General features: G+C 43.9%; 1 protein-coding gene across 1 annotated transcript in view; it reads left to right on the top strand.

The window, feature by feature from the left end:
- The first annotated feature begins 1855 nt into the window (after positions 1–1855).
- The window catches only part of LOC126285202 (zinc finger protein 239-like), a 73379-nt gene continuing 50320 nt past the window's right edge, over positions 1856–24914 (top strand). Inside the window, exons 1-2 of the mRNA XM_049984507.1 lie at positions 1856–1865; positions 14019–14207. Coding sequence (XP_049840464.1) covers positions 1856–1865; positions 14019–14207 — 199 coding nt within the window. The remainder of the gene's footprint in view (positions 1866–14018; positions 14208–24914) is intronic.

Genomic DNA, 24914 nt, shown 5'->3' with positions numbered 1-24914 from the left:
CATATCTACATCTATCTACATCCATACTCCGCAAGCCACCTGACGGTGTGTGGCGGAGGGTACCCTGAGTACCTCTATCGGTTCTCCCTTCTATTCCAGTCTCGTATTGTACGTGGAAAGAAGGATTGTCGGTATGCTTCTGTGTGGTCTCTAATCTCTCTGATTTTATCCTCATGGTCTCTTCGCGAGATATACGTAGGAGGGAGCAATATACTGCTTGACTCTTCGGTGAAGGTATGTTCTCGAAACTTTAACAAAAGCCCGTACCGAGCTACTGAGCGTCTCTCCTGCAGAGTCTTCCACTGGAGTTTATCTATCATCTCCGTAACGCTTTCGCAATTACTAAATGATCCTGTAACGAAGCGCTCTGCTCTCCGTTGGATCTTCTCTATCTCTTCTATCAACCCTACCTGGTGCGGATCCCACACTGCTGAGCAGTATTCAAGCATTGGGCGAACAAGCGTACTGTAACCTACTTCCTTTGTTGTCGGATTGCATTTCCTTAGGATTCTTCCAATTAATCTCAGTCTGGCATCTGCTTTACCGACGATCAACTTTATATGATCATTCCATTTTAAATCACTCCTAATGCGTACTCCCAGATAATTTATGGAATTAACTGCTTCCAGTTGCTGAGCTGTTATTTTGTAGCTAAATGATAAGGGACCTATCTTTCTATGTATTCGCATCACATTACACTTGTCTACATTGAGATTCAATTGCCATTCCGTGCACCATGCGTCAATTCGCTGCAGATCCTCCTGCATTTCAGTACAATTTTCCATTGTTGCAATCTCTCGATACACCACAGCATCATCTGCAAAAAACCTCAGTGAACTTCCGATGTCATCCACCAGGTCATTTATGTATATTGTGAATAGCAACGGTCCTATGACACTCCCCTGCGGCACACCTGAAATCACTCTTACTTCGGAAGACTTCTCTCCATTGAGAATGACATGCTGCGTTCTGTTATCTAGGAACTCCTCAATCCAATCACACAATTGATCTGATACGTACATTTAGCCATCGCGTGAGCGTTACAGGTCTCATAGAAAGTTTGAAGTGAGACACACATGCAGACAGACGACACGCTAAACGGAAGGGGCTGCTCACTAAATTCTGAAATACGATCTTCGCCGAGGCTGTAGAGCATATGTTATTACCACCAACTTTCAAATCGCACAATGATCACCATTCAAAGATAAAGGAAATTAGAGCTTGTACTGATGCGTTCAGACAGTCGCTTGGTGGCTAGCGGATTATATATGTAGATGTAGACGTGTATGATGCTGATGGGGAAGGAAGGCCATCGACCAGAGATGACAGTGTCCAGGCCATCAAGGAACTGATTCGCAACAAACGCACTCACATAGTGAGTCTCGAAGGCATCCGTGTCCAAGGAGCGGGTTCGTATCGTCGAGGACCTGAATGACTGGGTCATTGTTTACAGAGACTTGGAAAAATAAGTTTCGTGTATCTGTGTCAGATTGAGGTGTAGTGGAGGTATCAATAAGCGTTACTTGCCTCGCCATAATAACGTGTAAGTTAACTTTTTTTGCAGTCCCCTCGCAGCTAGCCGTCCACCTCCCTAGCGCTTGTACGGCTTCGGCCATCGGCGGCTGCGGCACGTGGCTGGCGATTGGACACGCCACCTCCTGTACGGACCGCACCTCTGCGGGCACAACGGCGGCCGCGTTAAGCAGGTGAACGCCTGGCGCACCTTGACTCACCTGCCGACCGCTCGTCACGGCTTTCCCGACCAACAACGCAAAGAACGGGCTCCTCAGCTGGCCCGGTGACGCGGCTCTTTCCACCGCTGGCGCACCGGAGGAAGTGGTCGCCGGCCAGCGACATGCAGACAGGTGTACGCGTTCTTCACTGCGTCCACGCGAGAGTGCGCGCGCTCCCGTCGCTAACGTGTCAACTCTAATAACAGCATTTTTTTTCGAGCGTACCACATAAACGTGACAAATCCTGGGTTTTAGACAAGAATATCCAAACAACACGAAAAATGCTTACTTGAAACGCAAGCCTTGGTGTCCGAGCGGTTCTAGGCGCTTCAGTCCGGAACCGCGCGACTGCCACGGTCGCAGGTTCGAATCCTGCCTCGATCGTGGATGTGTGTCATATCCTTAGGTTAGTTAGGTTTAAGTAGTTCTATGCTGCTGTATCCTGTGCAAGCTTCTTCATCTCTCAGTACCTACTGCAACCGACATCCTTCTGAATCTGTTTAGTGTATTCATCTCTTGGTCTCCCTCCACCCTGCCCTCCAATACTAAATTGGAGATCCCTTGATGCCTCAGAACATGTCCTACCAACCGCTCTCTTCTTCTAGTCAAGTTGTACCACAAACTTCTCTTCTCCCTAATCCCATTCAATACCTCCTCATTAGTTATATGATCTACCCATCTAATCTTCAGCATTCTTCTGTAGTACCACATTTCGAAAGCTTCTATTCTCTTCTTGTCCAAACTTGTTATCGTCCATGTTTCATTTCCATATATGGCTACGCTCCATACAAATACTTTCAGAAACGACTTCCTGACACTTAAATCAATGCTCGATGTTAACAAATTTCTCTTCTTCAGAAACTCTTTCCTTGCCATTGCCAGTCTACATTTTGTATTCTCTACTTCGACCACCATCAGTTATTTTGCTCCCCATATAGCAAAACTCATTTACTTCTTTAAGCGTCTCATTTCCTAATCTAATTCCCGCATCATCACCCAATTTAATTCGTCTACATTCCATTATCCTCGTTTTGCTCTTGTTGATGTTCACCTTATATCCTCCTTTCAAGACACTGTTCATTGCGTTCAGCTGCTTTTCCAGGTCCTTTGCTGTCTCTGACAGAATTACAATGTCATCGGCGAACCTCTCCATTCATTTTAATTCCTACTCAGAATTTTTCTTTTGTTTACTTTACTGCTTACTCAATATACAGATTGAATAACATCGGGGATAGGCTACAACCCTGTCTCACTCCCTTCCCAACCACGGCCTCCCTTTCATGCCCCTCGACTGTTATAACAGCCATCTGGTTTCTGTACAAATTGTAAATAGCCTTTTCCTCCCTGTATTTTACCCCTGCCGCCTTCAGAATTGGAAACAAAGTATTCCAGTCAACATTGTCAAAAGGTTTCTCTAAGTCTACAAATGCTAGTTACGTAGGTCTGCCTTTCCTTAATCTTTCTTCTAAGATAAGTCGTAGTGTCAGTACTGCCTCACGTGTTCCAACATTTCTACGGAATCAAAACCAATCTTCCCCGAGGTGGGATCCTACCAGTTTTTCCATTCGTCTGCAAAGAATTCGTGTTAGTATTTTGCAGCCGTGGCTTATTAAACTGACAGTTCGGTAATTTTCACATCTGTTAACACCTGATTTCTTTGGGATTGGAATTATTACATTCTTCTTGTAGTCTGGTGGCACTTCGCCCGTCTGAGACGTCTTGCTCACTAGATGGTAGAGTTTTGTTAGGCCTGGCTCTCCCGAGGCTGTCAGTAGCTCTAATGGACTTAGATTCGACTTAGGTCTTTCAGTGATATGTCAAACTCTTCACGCAGTACCGTATCTCCTATTTCATCTTCATCTACGTTCTCTTCCACTTCTATACTATTGTCTTCCAGAACATCGCCCTTGTATAGACCCTCTATATACTCCTTTCACCTTTCTGCTTTCCCTGCTTTGCTTAGAACTGGGTTTTGCATCTGAGCTTTTGATATTCATGCAAGTGGTTCTCTTTTCCCCAAAGGTGACTTTAATTTTTCTGTAGGCAGTATCTATCTTACCCCTAATGATATGCGCCTCTACATCCTTACATTTGTCCTTTAGCCATCCCTGCTTAGCCATTTTGCACTTCCTAAAACACCAATTAAAATCACCCTAGTATATCTCTCGGTCTCAAATGAGCACATTTCATTTCTGCACTTTTTTTTCACACCGACAATAATTTCACATGGGCGCCGTGGAGAAAAGATACAGTCTTACCTCCACAAGTCCAGTCATCAACACAGTTACAAAATGACTTTCTCCTCCACAGCTCGCCATCAACTCCCCATGAAGAGTAACATAAACTAATGATAATAAACGTCATACATCAACAGACCACAGAATATCATTCACATCGATATTTGTTCGCAGATAACATTTATGTAGAATAGTTTACATCGAATAATAATTGCTTTTTTGTTAAGTTTAAATAATCATTTGGTTTTAGAGACAATAAATCGTAATGGGTTTTGTGACAGTTTTATACGTTGAAAGGGTCAAGATTCTCTGCTAATAATTGGTAAGTGCAAACGTAATTAGTCACGTACGATTATCAGTGTTTCACCCTGGTAACTCTAAAACACAAAGTCATGGGCTTTCAGAAATAAAGGAAGAGAAATTAACAGGACATAAGAAATACAGGACCCCCAGACATCGAAATAAATCAATAAAAACTCATACTGAGAAAAATGCTTTGCCTGTGTTAAAGAAATATCATAAGAACAAAAGGTGTATTATGTTGTACGTTAGTTACAGTGGCATAGCCATTCACTATGCTCCAGAATTACACAGATATAGGTTTGTTACAGTACGTTGCAGATGTCTGTCGTGCTCAGAACAATGTTATGTGTAGCTGTGAGCGCGTTAAGTCGGAGGAAAGTGAGCAGTTTGTTGGTGCTCATGTGGTGGGTGCTTCCTTACCGTGCTAGGTGAAGTGTTTACTGTTTCAAAAGGCACCATACCGGAGATTTATACCGCATACACGCAGAGCGGAAGAACAGCGTCCGCTAAGTCACTACGCGGACGAAAATGTATGTTGAGTGATCGTGACCGACGGTCATTGAAGACGATTGTGACGAAAAATAAGAGGACGACCGCTGCAAAACTCAACGCGAAAAGGAATGTCGCCCTCGCGAGTCCTATCAATACCAAAACGACACGAAGGGAATTCGATAATCAGGGAACTGCAGAGCTAGTTAGAATTCCAAAACCATCAGATGACAAAAATGATCATTACAGGAAACTGTGGTGCCAAAGCTATAAAAACCGTGCTATGGGGCAACGGAAGAAAGTCATTTGGTCGGATGAGTCTTGTTTCCCACTGTTTGCGACTACTCCTAGGGCTGAAATATGGCGGGGATTCAGAGACTGTTGCCCAGCTTGGATGAACAGTGCTCACTGTAGCAAGATAAATGTGCAACTCAACCAGACAATGCGACTTATCACAGGCTGCATACGTAGCACTCAAACTGCATGGCTACCAGTTTTAAGTAACATCCAACCTTCAGCTCTACGAAGGTCAGATGCTCTCCTTAAGATCTGGAGAAACCTTCAGAAGGACCCCCAGCTATCCGTACACAGCGATATATCAATAGTAGAACGTCAGCGCCTGAAGTCAAGAAAACTACCTTGGCGAACTGCACAACATCTTGAATCCACCGACTTGAACATCAATGAAGTGTGGAGAAGTCAATGAGAAGAATCGTCAGTGTTCAACGGTCGTCTGGTTAAAAAGCCTTCCATGCTAGTTGCAGGTTTCACACTCCCCAGACGCCAGTGGAGAACCAGCAATCGCATCCGAACAGGACAAGGGAACTGCGGATATCTAAAGCACAAATAGGGCTGGGCAACATCTCCAGATTGTGACTGTGGAGCTGCCCTGCAAACAATAAATCACAATGTTGGTGACTGCCGAAACGAGCCTTCGGGGGATCAATAAATGACGTCCGCCATGCATCACCTGAAGGGCTCAACTGGATCAACAGACTGGACACAGAAATCCCAGAACTTGTGTAATGTGTACATAATTTAGAACAATACTTTGGACATTTAATTCTGTACCTGTATTTTGCTTGTCATTTCTTACACTGTATACTCTTAAAATTATGTATTTGATCCAAGCTCTGTATCATCATACGATAAATAAGTAGAGAGACCAATTGCGCAGCCATATCGCGGTATTCCACAGGACCGAATATCACTCTGCAAGGTCGAATTACTGTCAGAGATTATGTGTCTATTTCGGCTGATCAGCCCCATCCCATAGTATGATGTTTGTTTGCTCAGGGGTAATGCTGAAGCCCAAGACGATAAGGCCACTCTTCACAAAGGTGGCATCGTCCAGTAGTGGTTTTGTGAGCACGAGGATGAATTGTTGCATCTCCCTGGCCACCACAGTCAACAGATCCGAATATTATCGAGCTTTTTTGTCTACCTTGGAGAGTATGGTGCGTAATCGCTATCCACTTCCATCATCGTTACCGGAACATACCATTATTTTGTAGGAAGAATAGTTTAAGATCGATTTGAAGATCATGCCTGACCTGTATTTATCCATTCCGAGACGACTCCCGTCTGTTTTGAAGGCCAGCAGTTTTCCTACACTTTATCAGACATAGAAATGTGTAGCGTTTATGGTACTTCTGTATTTATGACCGGCCGCTGTACCTTCTCAAACGTGTTTTTTCTAGTACTATCCAGTTAGCCTAAATTGAGGTGACTTTCGGAAGCTACTCACTTTAATCTTGGTTCTCCCTATGTGTTGCTGTCGTCACTTCGAAATTTTAACTTTTTACGTTTTATCTCCTTTAAGTATTTGAACACCACAAACAGTTCAGACAGCAAAGAATTGAAATCAGGATTCTATATTCTCCACCATGTCAAAATTCTTCATTGATAATTTCCATTTTTCAGTTTCAGGTTCGGTTTTGTACAGCGTGAGAAGGAAAAGTTACTAGAATACGTAGAGCAGTGGTGACAACAGAGATAAACTTCTAATATAACTGTTGTCGATAAATCGCTGCTGAACGGCATGGAACTTCTATATACGATTTAAAAATAGTAAACGAAATTCTTCTGTCTTAAAGCTGTCTTAGTATCTCTAATTAAATCAGCAGCCTTTTGGATACGCGTCCCAGAAACATCTCTTCAGACTATGGCATTTCCTTGCTACAAGCATGAAATTAATTTTCATCTCCTCCATAAAATTCAAAATCTCAAATCCACAGCAACTGTTTCTTTACTTTTCAAACTTCAATAAACACTTATTGTACATCAAAAACAAAAGCTTGTTCTGATAAACTGGACGCTACCTCAAACCCAAACCATGAACATAAAGTTGCGAATCATGTTAAAACTCTAACAGAACAGAGAGGAACAAAATTTGATCGTTACTTCGGCACGTTGCAGCTTGCGACTAGATGTCCGGCAGTATCGCCAGCGTTCAGAGGCGTCACTCTTTTTCCCTACGATCAGCCATTACATGTAAAGACAAAAACACAATTTCTCTAATCACTTAACAAACGGATAATTTAACATATAGTATAACCTGTACAGCGCTAGTGGGTCGTAGATTACAGGTTGCAAGCGTCATCGACAATTTGTTGAAACTGCATCACGTAGGTCGTACACACTAATTCTCACAAAGTATCGTAGCACTTAAAGATGAACTGTTGTAATCGTGACAAAGCGGCAGTCAGCGTTTTATCTACTATCGTCAAAGAAGACACAGGCGTTAAGGGCTAGCGCGCTGAGTACTTACTTGAGAGGTGAGGCAGGCTCTGGAGACACGTAGCTATCCCTGACACCAGCTACTGGAATTCTTCGACGGCGTTGAATCTGCCCTCAGCCTGGTACATAGTGATAAAATAACACAGCAATGTAGCAATTTCCCTGGAGCTCTTGGAGGGGTAAGCCATAGCCACGTCATATTTTTGTCGAAAACTTCGATACGGAGGGATCCGCCAAAAGTCCTGGCACAACGCCTTCTAATAAATATCAGAAGACGCCTCTGTTGAGTGATCAACAGGCACTACTTGCATAAATCTTTACTCGTAAATATCTCGGGAACTTAATAAAGTTCGCTGATGATCCTTGCCACTCCTACTATCCAGCTCTTAGTAGAGCGCTTGAAAAATATAGAAACGTTGTGCACTGTGTCGTGTCTTCCTCCTCCTCCTCGGGTAAACGCACGGCCTCATTCGTGCAATGAAGGGATGTGCTCGCAGGTAGACTGCATCGCAAACTAAAGGAAGTAAAGGAAGTATCAAGGCGCCAACGGTTTAGAAGCTTCGAGACGTTGAACCCAAACTGTAATTGGTGCTTACGTGTTGCATCAGCCAGAGATCTGGCCATCTACATTTCTCCAGTCGAGATGTGCCGGAAAGTCGCCCATTTAGTGCTCTCTGCCTTAGATCAGGCATCTCGAAATTATTAGACCATGAGGGCGACGTATCAAGTTTAGAATCTCAATGGGGGCCGTATAACACATTTTCTCAGAAATTAAAAAAGGAAATAATAATGAAACTTATTGTTGTTTTACACAAACACGATATTTAGTGAAAGTCTCTGGTACAATGCATTACTCTTCAGCACATTTCTTCAGACTCATGAAATTTGTTTTTTGTCTCCAGGACTATGGTTCTAACTTTGTGATTAATTCTGTATTTAGATTTTTTTAAAATTTTTGCAGATAAAATGTTTGTTCACACCTATAGGTAGTGGAGAATGCAGATAAAATGTCTCCTGCAAAGTCTTTGATCTTGGGGTAGTTTTCTTCTGGAAGAACCTGGTAAAATTGTACAAGGCTATCTTCTTTAAACTAATCCTTCTTATATAATTCGCTTGCAGATCAATGATTTCCGTTTGCAGTGCACCTGAAAATCTTCCATCTCACAAAAAAAACGATCCTGGAAAACTTGGATCTCTTTGCAATGAGCATTAAATCTGTGATCCTGGAAAAAAAGCTCTTTCTTCAGAGCACCAAAAAAATCTATTACAAACAAGAGTGGAAAACTTGAACCATATCTACCTTCGAACAACTGGCAACTGCCGAAGTGTGAGAAAATTTCCTGTCTGATGTTGCTCTAAGAAGTACTACTTTCTATGTAGAGGCCACAAATAACATTGTTCCTCCCCTTGAAGTTTTTTATTCATTTCATTCAAATGGAGAGCCACAGTGGGTAAGAAAACTAGTTTTCATACCCGTTCTTTGTCCGACGCGTCTTCAAGAGGACTATTTTTCTCATTCAGAAATATTCCAATCTCTGTTCTTGAAGAAAATATGCTTTACAAAAATTTACCACTGGTTAACTACTATACTGTCGTGAGGTAAGAGAGATCACTTGGCAAAGATTCTACTACTTCTAGTGGGTGTCCGAGTCCATGATGTCGAATGAAACTGGCTACAAAAATTACAGACTTCATCACAAATGGCATATACGCCGTTTCTGCACAGATTGTTTCCTGATAGATAACGCAGTGTATTTCGAGGGTTTAGTAACACCATTGGTACTCTGGGTTTAGTCTTCCAAGGAAACCTGAATATTTCTCCATCTGTTGTAACAAATTTCATCCGCCAAAGAGGAAGGCTATTGTTTATAGCTGAAGTTAACTGTACCCCTTTAAAGACAGCGGCAGCTATTCTACCATGCATGGAAATCACATGTACTAATTCTGTAGTAATTTCGAACTCTGTGTTAACACAGGGTGTTTCTTAAAGTTTTGACGATTTCAAATCTGAATAACGCGTGCTAAAAACAAGAAACAGCAATGGTGGCGCCATCTATTAGTAGTGCGAAGTGTCAAGTTTCGTCCCATATACAGGTGAGACTTTGCAGTGAACATAAGCACGGTGAGTCATTGGGCGAGGCGTCTGTCATCATTGTAACAAGGTCGCGCAAACCTGTCCGATCTCTCGCGTGCCGGCAGGCCGCACACAGCTGTGACTCCTGTGGCGATGGAACGTGCGGACACTCTCACTCGAGGTGACCGACGGATCACAAACTACTCGCTGTACAATTAGACGTCTCTGTTAGTAGTGGTGACACACTCGTTCACCAGTTGAGGTACTAAATGGGGCGTGCCTTCTGGATTCCTCGCCGCCTAAGAGTAGGCCGTAAAGAGCAACAAAGGGACATCTGTTTGGCGCAAAAAAGGATGCGCTCCGTGGGGGATCTTACTAATGCATCAAGACGTTGGGTCCGACACCGACCAGTAGAGTGGTATCATGCGGGCATAGAGGACCACACAGGAACGTGGCTTAAGGCCGCCGCATTGAACGGAGATTATATTGAAAAGTAAGGTTTTGAAGCCAAAAGAGTGGGGAATAATATGGCGAGTTGGAATCCAGAAATAAACTAACCTCCTTTCAGAAAAAAAAGGTCTTGTATTGCTTATTGATCGCCCCTCGTAATCAGATTAATTACACAGTATGTATCATTAAGGCGCAGTGAGGCCCGGTGGAGCATGGAATGGAATGCAAACACCAGCCCAGTACCACAGTATAACATAACTTTACAAAAACAAAAAACAAAACCATGAGAACTCTATCCCTGACGAGGGATGTGTTCTAACCAGGGCTGCGAGGTATACCGATTAAGATGGGATTGTCTCCAGTTTTAGAGCTTAAATGTCAACTCCCAATTAAACCTTGCCAGGATACGCAAAATTCTAGATTACACCAAACCAGACAATATTTCACATAATATAGTGTATAACAACTAAAATAATCAATTTTTGACATTATAATGTAATTGGACAGATAAAACATCTACTCACCAAGCGGCAGCAGGAGAACGTACATACAGGCTATGAGAAAAGTGAACCAGAAAATCAAGAACTGCAAGTTTCATACTTAAGTGTTTTAATAAGAGAGACTCAGACTACCAATATGGAAAAGGTCTTGTAGAGCTTGCAGTTTCGAGTAATCTGACATTCTGTTCCACCTCCAAGTTGTATTGGGCTTACAATCTCTTGACTGTTGTCGTTTAAGCATTCCTGTGGAGTATGCTGTTCCATTACCGTGTCACGTGCTCCGTCATAAGCCCGCACACGCTAGAGGTGGGTATCGGATTATTTTCTGGCCGCTGGTGTTCAAATTCCCATTCGTTGTCGAAATGACCGTACTCAGGTACTTGATTTCCTGTCTCAAGTACCACCGTCTGTGCGTTGTGTGTTGGTTGTGCTCGATTATATTCTCTGACACCATTTTCAAAGTTATTTCTCCGGAGTTTGGATGTTGCCCGCTGAACGTCTTTACAATATCTAGTGACGGATTTCAAGTGGAACTAAGCTGATGTCCCGTGTCACGGTTAATGGTATTCTGTGTGACCTTTACAACGATGGAAATATTGTGCAAGTATGGCACGGATCACCGGCATAAAACCCCATTTTCCAAGACGACAATGTTACAGTATTATTACAAGATGCAGAAGAATCACCGGAAGCAGTGAGATCCAAAAAATATCTATGAGCATGCATACAGAGCGATTTAATACGGAACGACAGCATAAAACTAATCGCAGGAAATGCAGATGCCAAAAAGAGATTCATTGGGAGAATCCTCAGGAAGTATACCTCATCCACAAAGGTGGTATTTTACAAAGTCCTCGATCAACCAATACTTGAATATTTCTCGTCAGTGTATGACCCATAATAACAGGCTTAATAAAGGAAAGAGATAAGATCGAAAGAAGATCGGCGCGTCTCTTTACAGATTCATTTACTAAGCGCGGAAGCTTCACGGAAGCGCTCAGCCAACTCCAGTGGCAGACACTGCATGAGAGGCGTTCTGCATCTTGGTAAGGTTTACTGTTATAGCTCCGAGAGCCTACCGATAGATGAGTTCCTCCTACGTACGTCTCGCGAGAAGATCATGAAGTTTGGTTAATAGAATTTCAAGCTAACGCGGGTGCTTGCCAATAATCGTTCTTCCCGTTTACCGTTCGCGACTGGATCAGGAAAGGCGGGAATGTCAATGGCACACAAATTACCTTCCGCCACCCACCATAAGGTGACTTGCGGAGTATAATCGTAAATGTAGTAGATGAGGACTTTGAGGTTCTTTGTGTCTGTGCTACTCCATTTTCCAAAAGTTAGCTGAGAAACTTAGAAACGGATATATAAGGGGCATTCAAATTAAAACCGAACACTCGTATCGGGACCATGGTGTTTAAGTAGGCTATTTGGGTTTTTGTGTTGGTAACGCCACATAGCGCTCTGTATGAATATCACTGACAGTGGTGTGTGCAGTCTGTGGCTGATTTGCATTTTTGGAATATTTGATATTATAGTGGACGTGTGTCCATCAGAAAGAGTAAATTTTTAGTACTGTATATCATGAACTTATATATTGTTTGTTTTCTATCAAAATCTTTCATTTGCTAACTATGCCTATCAGTAGTTAGTGCCTTCAGTAGTTAGAATCTTTTATTTAGCTGGCAGTATTGGCGCTCGCTGTATTGCAGTAGTTCGAGTAACGAAGATTTTTGTGAGGTAAATGATTCATGAAAGATATAGGTTATTGTTAGTCAGGGCCATTCTTTTGTAGGGATTATTGAAAGTCAGATAGCGTTGCGCTAAAAATATTGTGTGTCAATTTAGTGTTGATCAGAATAAGTAAAGAAAGAAATGTCTGAGTACGTTCAGTTCTGCTCAGCTGTATGAAAATAAAATAACGTAAGAGGTTTATCGGCACAGTAATTTATAATTTTTCTAAGGGGACGTTTCAATGGTATGATTCCATTCAAAAGTAACTGCCACACGCGCTAAGGCATTTATCTCACTGGTAGAAGAGACGATCATTTCCTGTTTCGTAGAACACGATCAGCGATTGACGAATCTACAACCGCACCCACTCTTGCACTTCCTCGCCGGACTGAAACCGACGTCCACGCAGGTCTTTCTGCAAGTTGCCAAAGATGTGAAAACCACGCGGTGAGGGATGTTGCAGTGTTTCCCAACCCAGACGCTAAAGCGTAGCTTTCGTCCGATTGGCAGTGGGGGAGGGGGGGAGGGGAGAGAGATCATCGTTCAAAGTGATGATACCGTCTGACAGCCTTCCTGGATGATCTAAGTTTATGTTGCATCGCACTTTCTGCAAAGTGTCTTCATAGTGCTGCGCATTGATTGTGGTTCTACGATCGAGGGATTCGGCGAGTAGAGGGTCAAAGAAGATGGTCGTCATGACCTTAGCAGAACTTGTGTGAAGAGCTTTGAATTTCATGGGCAGGGAAGATGTGGGATTTTTACACTATTGGCTTTACCATTTGCCCTCGGGCCGACGGAATGCTGTCAGACGGAATCCTCCTTTTGCATGATAACACCTGTCCTCACACTGCCAATAGGATGAAGGCAACACTCTAGCAATTGATCGAGCGACGTTGCGCAGTGTTTAGGACGCTGGACTCGCATTCGGGAGGACGACGGTTCAAACCCGCTCCGGTCATCCTGATTTAGGTTATCCGTCCAAAAATTTCAAATGTGTGTGAATTTTAAGAGACCAAATTGCTTAGGTCTTCGCTCCCTCGACTTACACACCACCTAAACTAACTTATTCTAAGAACCACATGTGCACTCATGCCCGAGGGCGGACTCGAACCTCCGGCGGAAGGGGCCACGCAGTCAGTGACACGGTGACTCTAACCGCGCGGCCACTCCACGCTGCCGGTTTTCCGTGATTTCCCTAAATCGCTTCAGGCAAATGCCGGGATGGCTCCTTTGAAAGAGCACGGCGGCATTCCTTCCCCATCCTTCCCTAATCCGATGGGACCGATGACCTCGCTGTTTGATCCCCTTCCCCAAATCAACCAACCAACTTCAGCAATTTTGCTTGGAAACGCTGCAACATCCTTTGTATAGTGCGAGTATTTCCCCACGTGATTTTCAGGTCTTTGGCGCCCTGGATAAAGACATGCGTGGAGGTCGGTTTCAGTCGGACAAGGAAGTGCTGGAGTGGATGCGGTTGTGGATCCGTCAACGGGCTACCACGTTCCATGAAATAGAAATTGATCGTCTCGTTTCCCGGCGGTATAAATATCTTAACACTTGTGGTGGTTACTTTTGAGTAGAACCATTCGATGGTCTCGTTGTAGCGGGTGTTTTCATTTGACTGCCCTATATCAACACTATTGGTAACATTTTCTTTGGGAGGGAAGGCAGGTCCTGGGCTCCTTGACCCACTCCCCACACCTTTGCAAGAGCTCCTTACACAACCGCAATGCCTTGAGCTGCTTTTCTCTGTGTGCAGACGGTCCGCTGGACCTGAGCAGCAACGCCTCGCCGCCGGGCAGACGTCCGCAGTGCCAGCCAATGGGATCCAACACCGGCGTCGGTGCTGGTTCTGCTTCTGGTGGTCGGTCGCTGCTGCCTTGCCCCGTGTGCGCCAAGCGGTTCGACAGACCCTCCTTGCTCAAGAGGCACATGCGCACACACACAGGTCTGTATCACAACAAACAGCCCATCTTTGTGCTGGGCATAGTCACCATTAATAAACACTTATTTTTCTGTTTCAAATCTCTTTAATGAAATGTCGTGAAAGATGGAAAACGAGTGCCTGATGCAGACTCCAACCCAGTAGCTGTGCCTCACGTCCCAACGTCACGCCTCAACCTCACAGTCTTATTTTGCAATGAACCCATGGTGTGTCGTGGGGGCGATCACTCTGTTTTTAAAATAATTGAAAAGCCACGATCGCTTCAATATCGTTCACTAGATGACCAGTTTCAGCACTCTCAAGGTACCATCATCGGATCTGTGAAGGTATATGGTTCAAATGTCTCTGAGCACTATGGGACTCAACATCTTAGGTCATAAGTCCCCTAGAACTTAGAACTACTTAAACCTAACTAACCTAAGGACATCACACATACCCATGCCCGAGGCAGGATTCGAACCTGCGACCGTAGCAGTCCCGCGGTTCCGGACTGCAGCGCCAGAACCACACGGCCACCGCGGCCGGCTGTTAAGGTATAACATAACAGGTTTGAGGAAGGGCTTACATGAGTTAACTATGTACACTACTGGCCATTAAAATTGCTACACCAAGTAGAAATACAGTTGATAAACGGCTATTCATTGGACAAATATATTATAGTAGAACTGACATGTGATTACATTTTCGCGCAATTTGGGTGCAAAGGTCCTGAGAAATCAGTATCCAGAACAACCACCTCTAGCCGTAACAACGGCCTTGATACGCCTGGGCGTTGAGTCAAACAGAGCTTGGATGGCGTGTAGAGGTACGGCAGCCCATGCAGCTTCAACACGATACGACAGTTCATCAAGAGTAGTGACTGGCGTATTGTGACGAGCCAGTTGCTTGGCCACCATTGACCATTGACCCATTGACCCATCGACCATTGACCACAGTCCCACAGTATAACCACTCAATACTACTAAAACACAATTTTACTATGACTGTTTGTCACATACCCATGCAAAGCCCAAATTTGCGCATATATTTCCTGTATATACTATAATCTGGTGGCCGGTTGTAAACCGCTAGAATCACAGCAGGTAAGCCTGCGCGGAAAAGGGCAGCGATGATGCCGGCCGGTGTGAGGCGATCAGTGGTAGTTTCATCCGGTGACTTCAGTTTTATTTTATTGAAAGAACTATCAAGAGAGCAGTTTTTTACTATTTTTTATTCGTTGCGACAATGATTTTTATCAGATGGTCTACTTCATGTCCCATGATATCCATATGGTTTTATAAATGTTAATCCACGTTTCAGGTATGTGGTTCTGTAATAATTGTAATGTATATAGTTAACTCATGTAAGCCCTCCCTTAAACCTGTTATGATATACCTTTGCAGATCCGATGACGGCACCTTCAGAGTGCTGAAACAGGTCATGTAGTGAACGATATTGAAGCGATCGCGGCTTTTCAGTTTTCACTATTGAGAGCTCAGTGCGACGAGGCTGCCGCCTGCCAGCCTTTCTCTTCGCCGACGCCCTCGAGCCTACTCCTTCTGGTCTACGACAACGTTTGGAGTGCATTCACCTGCGCAACGTGCGTTTTAAATGTGTCTACATGGACTGGGAAGTTCTCTCGGCGAGGTCGGCAGAAGAGATATATGTACGGCGACCGAGTGACTGCAGCGTTAAGGTGAGATGGCCAGGAGTCGTAAAAATCTGCGTAAGTCGTACTGCGTGGATGTGAGCAGAGGATTGAATAATAGTATGCCAGTGCCCACCAAGGTCCCATCGATGAAACGTTTTGGAGTGACATTCCATGGGAATGTGCTGCGTACAGCAGAAGTTACGTATCGCATAAAATATCATCTGCACGTTAGTTCATCTCCATACCTTTCGAAAGCTTGATTGATCATGCAGGCACATTTTATGAACGTCTATTTCGCCCAGAAACTTAACCATTAAACACACGTGTTCTCAATGCCCGCTTCGGATGTTGCCAAGCTCGAGGCGGCCTTTCCTCATTTCGTCAGCAATGGTAGGTGTTCAAGACCAATTATGAGACACTGATGTTACCCACGCATGCAGGCGGCATTGGAATGACAAACGTGGAAAATAGTGCTTGCTCTCTTCCTGAGGACGATGTGTTACGTGCCTCTTACAAGGACACCCTCACTGGCACACTGATTGAGGAGGTGGCGCCTGAATCCCTCTGGCTGCCGATTCCTGTTGGACATATCGCACCGCCACTACGTCACATTTGCACCTATCTGGTCGACATGAATTATCTGCTGGATGTCCTACCGACCGCGATGATGCCTGGAACCAAGGACTTATACCGCTTCTTTCAGTAGATACTACCTGCCATCGTGAATGAATGCCGACCTCCGGCGGCTGGCTGCAAATTTTGGAAATTTGTGGTAAGGTCCTATGGGACCAAACTGCTGAGGTCGACGATCCCTAAGCTTACACACTACCTAACCTAACTTAAACTTACGCCAAGGACGACACACACACACCCATGCCCGAGTGAGGACTCGAACCTCCGACGGGGGGAGCCGAGCGGACTGTGACAAGGCACCAAAGACCCCGCGGCTACCCCACGCGGCAGCTGGCTGCAAGCGGCTCTGGAGTAACATACACTGACTTTCCTTCCCCCAGCGGTGAGAGCGTTGTAGTGTGTGATAACGACCGAAAAATTCCCCAACCGACAAAATGTATGCATTATACATTTTGCCGAGGACTCTCTCTGCACACATGCGCAGCTATCGACACATGCACCGTTTCGTTTGTGATACAGCTGCCGACTGTTGGCTCCTCACACGACACATGGTGGTAGTGTTGTCGCGACGGACGCCACAGTCCGTAGAGTCCACCGAACTACTCCATCCTGACGTCACTTAGTACCCTCATCCCCCATTCCAAAGGTGTGGGTTAAAGGTACGGCGTTGTCGCACTTTTTTAATGAGTCGTTAGATTTTTGGCACTACTTGGAGCAACTTCACGGCTTTACGGTGCAACGTGTTGTTTGGTTTCCTCTTTGGGAATTACTTTTGGTCGTTGTTTATACACTCCTGGAAATTGAAATAAGAACACCGTGAATTCATTGTCCCAGGAAGGGGAAACTTTATTGACACATTCCTGGGGTCAGATACATCACATGATCACACTGACAGAACCACAGGCACATAGACACAGGCAACAGATCATGCACAATGTCGGCACTAGTACAGTGTATATCCACCTTTCGCAGCAATGCAGGCTGCTATTCTCCCATGGAGACGATCGTAGAGATGCTGGATGTAGTCCTGCGGAACGGCTTGCCATGCCATTTCCACCTGGCGCCTCAGTTGGACCAGCGTTCGTGCTGGACGTGCAGATCGCGTGAGACGACGCTTCATCCAGTCCCAAACGTGCTCAATGGGGGACAGATCCGGAGATCTTGCTGGCCAGGGTAGTTGACTTACACCTTCTAGAGCACGTTGGGTGGCACGGGATACATGCGGACGTGCATCGCCCTGTTGGAACAGCAAGTTCCCTTGCCGTTCTAGGAATGGTAGAACGATGGGTTCGATGACGGTTTGGATGTACCGTGCACTATTCAGTGTCCCCTCGACGATCACCAGAGGTGTACGGCCACTGAAGCAGATCGCTCCCCACACCATGATGCCGGGTGTTGGCCCTGTGTGCCTCGGTCGTATGCAGTCCTGATTGTGGCGCTCACCTGCACGGCGCCAAACACGCATACGACCATCATTGGCACCAAGACAGAAGCGACTCTCATCGCTGAAGACGACACGTCTCCATTCGTCCCTCCATTCACGCCTGTCGCTACACCACTGGAGGCGGGCTGCACGATGTTGATGCGTGAGCGGAAGACGGCCTAACGGTGTGCGGAACCGTAGCCCAGCTTCATGGAGACGGTTGCGAATGGTCTTCGCCGATACCCCAGGATCAACAGTCCCTAATTTGCTGGGAAGTGGCGGTGTGGTCCCCTACGGCACTGCGTAGGATCCTACGGTCTTGGCGTGCATCCGTGCGTCGCTGCGGTCCGGTCCCAGGTCGACGGGCACGTGCACCTTCCGCCGACCACTGGCGACAACATCGATGTACTGTGGAGACCTCACGCCCCACGTGTTGAGCAATTCGGCGGTACGTCCACCCGGCCTCCCGCATGCCCACTATACGCCCTCGCTCAAAGTCCGTCAACCGCACATACGGTTCACGTCCACGCTGTCGCGGCATGCTACCAGTGTTAAAGACTGCGATGGAGCTCCGTATGCCACGGCAAACTGGCTGACACTGACGGCGGAGGTGCACAAATGCTGCGCAGCTAGCGCCATTCGACGGCCAACACCGCGGTTCCTGGTGTGTCCGCTGTGCCGTGCGTGTGGTCATTGCTTGTACAGCCCTCTCGCAGTGTCCGGAGCAAGTATGGTGGGTCTGACACACCGGTGTCAATGTGTTCTTTTTTCCATTTCCAGGAGTGTATATCCTCCAGAGAATTAGGGAGTACCAGGTGTGAGAAGAGATTGAAGCTATAGCAAAGAATGGCATGACGTGAGAAGACGCTCTGGACATCATACTGTCTGGTACTGTGGAAAATGCCGGTGAAAAAAAAAACGTAAAAACTAAAATACACAAGAATAATTGTACCTTTTCGTCTCCCTCGCTTTCTTTTTACAAAACGATCGGAGGCACGTTTTGTTTTTGTTCATGAGCGGAACCTGAAGTGGTGGCAGCAGTCCGTCCTAGTTAGCTTTTAGTGTGCAAGTGGTTGGGGCATTAGTTATTGTTTTTATTAATAGGTTAGATAGGTTTTGGGGCAAGGGGCGGGACGGTGGTGGGGGATGGGGGGGGGGGGGTAGTATTGTTAGGGCCAACGCCTGAAAAGGGAACAAAAAATAGTCGGTAGAGCACTTGCCGGTGAAAGCCACGGGTCCCTAGTTCGAGTCTCGCTCCGACACACAGTTTTAATCTGCCAGGACGTTTCGTTAATGTAATTATTTTTTTACAATCGTATTGACCATCTAGGATCACATAACAACTTCAGTCCCTCTTCTTCCTTTGTTGTGTTTCCAATTTTTCCAGTATTCCCTCATTTTCTCCCCATGAAGTCTCTTCCTTTCTTCTGTCCATGTTGTTTTCGACTTCTTATTTCTTGTGCTTTGAATGCCTTCCAAATTTAGTATTTTATTTATAAAACGGTTTCTCTATGCAGTTTCTGATTCTTTGATGTTGTTTCTTTCTAAATCTTTCCTTACTTCTGTAATCTGTGCTGTTGTAGATTTCTTCTTCCAGAAATATAGGAGCATTTGTTTTGTTAGTCTATTTCCATCCATTCGCTTGAGGAGTCCGAAAAAGGTTGATCTTCGTTTGGCCGTTACTTTAGATATTTTCTCTATATTTTTGTAGATCTCCTTGTTACTTCTTATTTTCCAACCATCTGCAGTTTTTATTGCACCCATTACTTTTTTAATAATCCATCTTTCCAGTACCTCTAGTCTGTTCTCTTATAGTTCATCGTTAGGCATTCAGATCCGTATAAGCAATCGGTAGTACCACTGTGGTGTAGTGTTTTATTTTTGTTTTTTCTAGATATACGTTTCTTGTTGTAAATATTTTTGGTAGAACCATCTGTTCTTTCCATTTTGTTAGTTCTTACATCGATTGCACGTTTTTCTAGTCCATTCTGTTGTACAGTCTCTCCAAGATATTTAAATTTATTTACTCGCTCTATTTTACATGTTTGTGTTTCTTGAATTTTGGCATGTTTTTTATATTTGTCATGGATTTTGTTTTTTCAGCTGAAATTTTGAGACCAGTTCTGTTTGTTATTTTTCCCAGAAGGTTTATCTGAATAACTGCTTCTCTCAGGTTTTCTGAAAGTATTGCAAAATCATCCACAAAAGCCAAGCAGTTTACTTTGATTCCATTTGTTTTCCTTCCCAGAGTTATTAATTCAATTGTGTGATTTTTTTAGCTCTGAATTCCAGATCCTTATAATTTTTTCTAGAACACAATTGAACAGTAAAAGTGATTCAAATGGCTGAGATACTTCTCCCATAAATTTGATTTAAGATATTATACCTGTTAGCGTTTCACGAATTATATTTGCTAATTTTGATTTAACACAGAATTCTCTAATGATCTTATCTATTGTTTCTCTGTCTATACAATCAAACGCTTTCTTGAAATCAACAAATGACACCATTATTGGTTTGCTGGTTAACATTCTATGGGGAATTATTGACTTTAAGTTAAAAATTTGTTCTGCACAGGATCTTACCTTTCGAAAACTACCCTGAAATTCTCCCAGTTGTTTGTCTAAAGTACCTACCACTCTATTCAGGAGAATGTTTGATAATATTTCGTATGCCACTGGCAGAAATGACACTCCTCTGTAATGATTGACGTTTTGTTTGTCTCCCTTTTAGGGTAGCGGGTGGATGAAGGCTGTTTTCCATTCAACTGGGATCTTTTCAGTTTTCCAAATGTTCTCAAGAAGCAGTTCTAGGTCTTTTATGATTTTTGGTTCTGACCACTTCAGTAATTTTACTGTAACGGAGTCCACCACTTGCTTTATTGTTTTTGATTGTTTTGATGGCTTCATGAATTTCTAACACTAATTTATCTGTTGAAACTCGACTTTAACAACTTTCAAAAAAAATTACTAAAATTTCACAATTTTTATTGTTACGTAATCTCATTTTTTCATTATCATCTTTGAAGCAAATACTTGGTGCCTGATATCCTTTAAGAACGCGTTTAAAAATTTGGTAAAAATTTCTAGTACTATTTTTGGCGAAATTGTCTTCTATTTCAATAAGCTGAGAATTTTCAAAGTTTCTTTTGATTTTCCGGGTTATTTTTGATGTGTCTTTTCGTTGTTGTCTGAACTGTTCAAGGTCTTCCTCTTTTTTCCAACATCTCCATTTTCTCCATTTTTGAGCTCGTTTTATTAGTGCTTCTTCACACTCCTCATTCCACCATGTCTTCTTTTTATTCTTGGACAATCCTAAAGTTTTCTCTGCTGCTTGAGTTATTTGCATCTGGAGTTCACGCCAATCACCTTCGTTACTTGTCTCAATTTAGTCTCTAAATTTTTCTATATTTTCTTTTGTAATATTAACTGTAGTGGTGTTGTATCTGGTCACTTTCTTGATCACCTTTCTTGTTTTAGACGGGAGAAATTTTATTTTAATCTTAGAGAGATAATGATCTGAGTCGAATTCCCCATTTCTGAATATTTCAACATTCATAATTTCTGTAATTTACCTTTTAGATATGGCTACGTGATCCAGTTGAAATTCTCCTAGGTTTGCATTTGGATGTCTCCAAGTTTTGGCCTTTCTTGGTAGTTTGCGGAAATGTGCGGATATGAGTTTTTACTGCAACATTTTGTACACACTGATCAATCTTTCACAATTTCTGTTTGTTCTTGAGTGTGCTGGATATTCACATACAATAGTCTTAAATTTCTTTTCCCTCCCAATTTGCGCATTGAAATCACCAAGAAGTATTTTAACGTTCTTTTTATGTATGATAGAAATTTCAGATTCTAAAAGATCCGAGAATTGATTTACTTTCTCCATATTTCTTCTTTTGTCTGCATTTAAAGGAGCATGACTTTTTATTCTTGCACTTTATTGTTAACATGGAACTTTTTCTGAATTCGATATAAATTCTGTTACACTGTCTACGATTTTTTTTGTTTACATAAAATTCTGTTCCAAACATCGGCATGTTTCCCATTATTCTCACTGCTGGTTTCCCTTTATAAATTCTATAACATTGTGTATCAGCTACATTCTCATCTAATTTCGTGTTTCCTAGACTGCTATAATATGTACATCGTTCTTCTGCAGAAATAATTCTAAATCCTTTTGTATCTCAATCTTTAGAAAAAAATTTACATGTAATGTTCCAGAGTAGTACTTCATCTTGAACTGAAACTTGGAAGGTTTTGCAATGTATTCCATCTCTTCTTTACCGCAAATTTTGGGACTCCGCAGAACCGAAGGCCCCATTGCGTTACATGATGTAATGGTGGAGTCCACATCACAGTCACCACCTGGGGTAGAGCATCCATTGTGCGAACTTTCCATTTTGCGACATAAAGCTGTAATTTGTGAAGAGTAGGGAATCCAAAGTCATCCCTGAATTCCCAGAGTGAGACCAGTTTGTTTGCCTGGAATATTACTTATTTAGCCCCCACTAACATGTGGAACAGACGCTGTCGAGGTATCGCCACTAAGATGTGGAACCGTCATGCCCTCTGTCCACTTTGGCCTTTGACAAGAGGCTGCCCCCTCTGCCAGCTCAGCGGTACCGAAGTCCACCTTCTCCGCCTTCACTGCCGTTGAGGTCTTCACCGTATCCCCGGGAAGGGGCCCTCACGAGTTACTATCACCCGGGCCAGGTGAACAAAGGTTTTTTACGAGGTGTTACTCCTCCCCTCCTCCTTTCTCAACCGGGCGTGGGACCAGCTATGGTGGAGTCATTATTATTATTATTGCTATTATCAATATTAGTAGCAGCAACTGCAGTAGTACAAATACTGCCAACGTTAACTTTAATAGTTCGTAGTCAACATTATTTACTGACATTGCAATCTGAGACACTCAGATCATTTTGTCATATTAAAATTATTATTGCTTACGTAACGATGATGTAAGGAAGGTACTGTATGTGCGAAACCCTGGTCCTATGTAGGAGAGGATCTGATGGTCATAATCGGATCGAGTTACAAATATAAATAAAGATAAAACATTACAGCACTACCCAAAACGAATCTTAGCTCCGGAAAAAACAAATTTTCTGTTTTGCACATATTAAAGCTTCCATACCAACCTGAGTATGTCGAGATTGCCGGTGGTTTCTGAGTGAAGTGGTATCGCGACATCTGTGCTTTCTGGTTTTCATCTCTGGGTCAGCTTATAAGAGAATATTAAGTACGAACCTTTACGCATCAGGAAATACCAATCAGTACATTGACCAGCTGTTATCATTTCAGGCTGGTGAACAGTTTCCTGCACACATTTATTTCAATCTGTCAGTAGCTTTCGAGTGGTATCATTCCAACTTAAATAGTCTTTCTACACTTTTGGCGCCGACTAGTCCAAAAATTGGATCGCCGTGTCCCAAAATTCCAGTAAGTTTGTTGTTCGACGTGCAAAGAAAGAATGATGCAGATGCTTCAGTTCTTATTCGTAATCTTTATTGCTGCTTGCGAACCCTTGTGTTGAGGGAATTTTTCATAATTCATGTTGACTGGCAAAAAGCCTGTTCGAATAGCTTAACACTCAGCATGCTATATAACCCATACGGTGAAAGTACAGTCCTGACAGTTAGTGTGGGCTGCTTTTGTCCCATACTACGAACAATGACATGACGCTATTTTGTTTACATATCTATGACAACGCCTGAGTATGGTTTCACGCAGTTTTATACGCTCGTTCAGGCAAATACTTCATTAGTACTCAATCTCCACCTCGAGAAATACAAACATAGGCAGTTCAGTTATAGTAACTCACATACACCGAAGAGCCAAAGAAACTGGTACACCCGCCAAATATCCTATAGCTCCCCCGCAAGCACGCAGAAGTACCGCAACACGACGTGGCACGGACTCGAATAATGTCTGAAGTAGTATTGGAGGGAATTGACACCATGAATCCTGCAAGGATGTCCATAAATCCGTAAGAGAACATGAGGTTGGCGATCTATTCTGAACAACACTTTGCAAGGCATTCCACATATGCTCAATAATGTTCATGTCCGGGGAGTTTGGTGGCCAGAGGAAGGTTGTTAACTCAGTACAGTGTTCCTGGAGCCACTCTGTAGCAATTCTGGACGTGTGGGGTCTAGCATTGGCCTGCAATTGCCCAAGTCCGTCGAAATGCACAATGGGCGTGAATGGATACAGCTGACCAGACAGGATGCTTACGTACGTGTCACCCGTCAGAGCTTACTAGTCGCGTTAGGGGTCCCATACCACTCCAACTGCACGCGCCCAACGGCATTACAGAGCCCCAATCACCTTGAATAGTCCCCTGCTGACATGCAGGGTCCGTGGATTCATGAGGATATCTCCATACGTTCATCCACTCAACATAATTTGAAACGAGACTCGTTCGACCAGGCAACATGTTTCCAGACATTAACAGTCCAATTTCCGTGTTTACGGGCCCTGGCGAGACGTAAAGCTTTGTATCGCGCGGTCATCAAGGGTACACGAGTGGGCTTTCGGCTCCGAAAGCCCACAACGATGATGTTTCGTTGAACGATTCGCATGCTGACAGTTGTTGATGATCCAGCATTGAAATCTGCAGCAATGTGCGAAAGGGTTGCACTTCTGTCAAGCTGAACGATTCTCTTCAGTCGTCATTGGTCGCGTTGTTGCAGGATATAAGTCTAGCCGCAGTGCTGTAGGAAATTTGACGTTTTCACGGATTCCTGATATTCACAGTACACTCGTGAAATGGTCGTACGGGAAAATCCCCACTTCATCGCTACCTCGGAGATGCTGTCTCCCATCGCTCGTGCGCCGACTATATCATGACGTTCAAACTCACTTAAATACTGATAACCTGCCATTGCAGCAGCAGTAACCGACCTAACAACTGCGCCAGACACTTGTTGTCTTATATAGGCGTTGTCGACCACAGCGCCGTATTCTGCCAATTTATACACACTTCAAAAAAAGTTTTGCATCGCCTCCGTTCC

Source organism: Schistocerca gregaria, chromosome 8 (genome assembly GCF_023897955.1).
Source record: "Schistocerca gregaria isolate iqSchGreg1 chromosome 8, iqSchGreg1.2, whole genome shotgun sequence".
NCBI classification, from domain to species: domain Eukaryota; kingdom Metazoa; phylum Arthropoda; class Insecta; order Orthoptera; family Acrididae; genus Schistocerca; species Schistocerca gregaria.
This window is presented reverse-complemented; position numbering and strand designations above follow the sequence as displayed.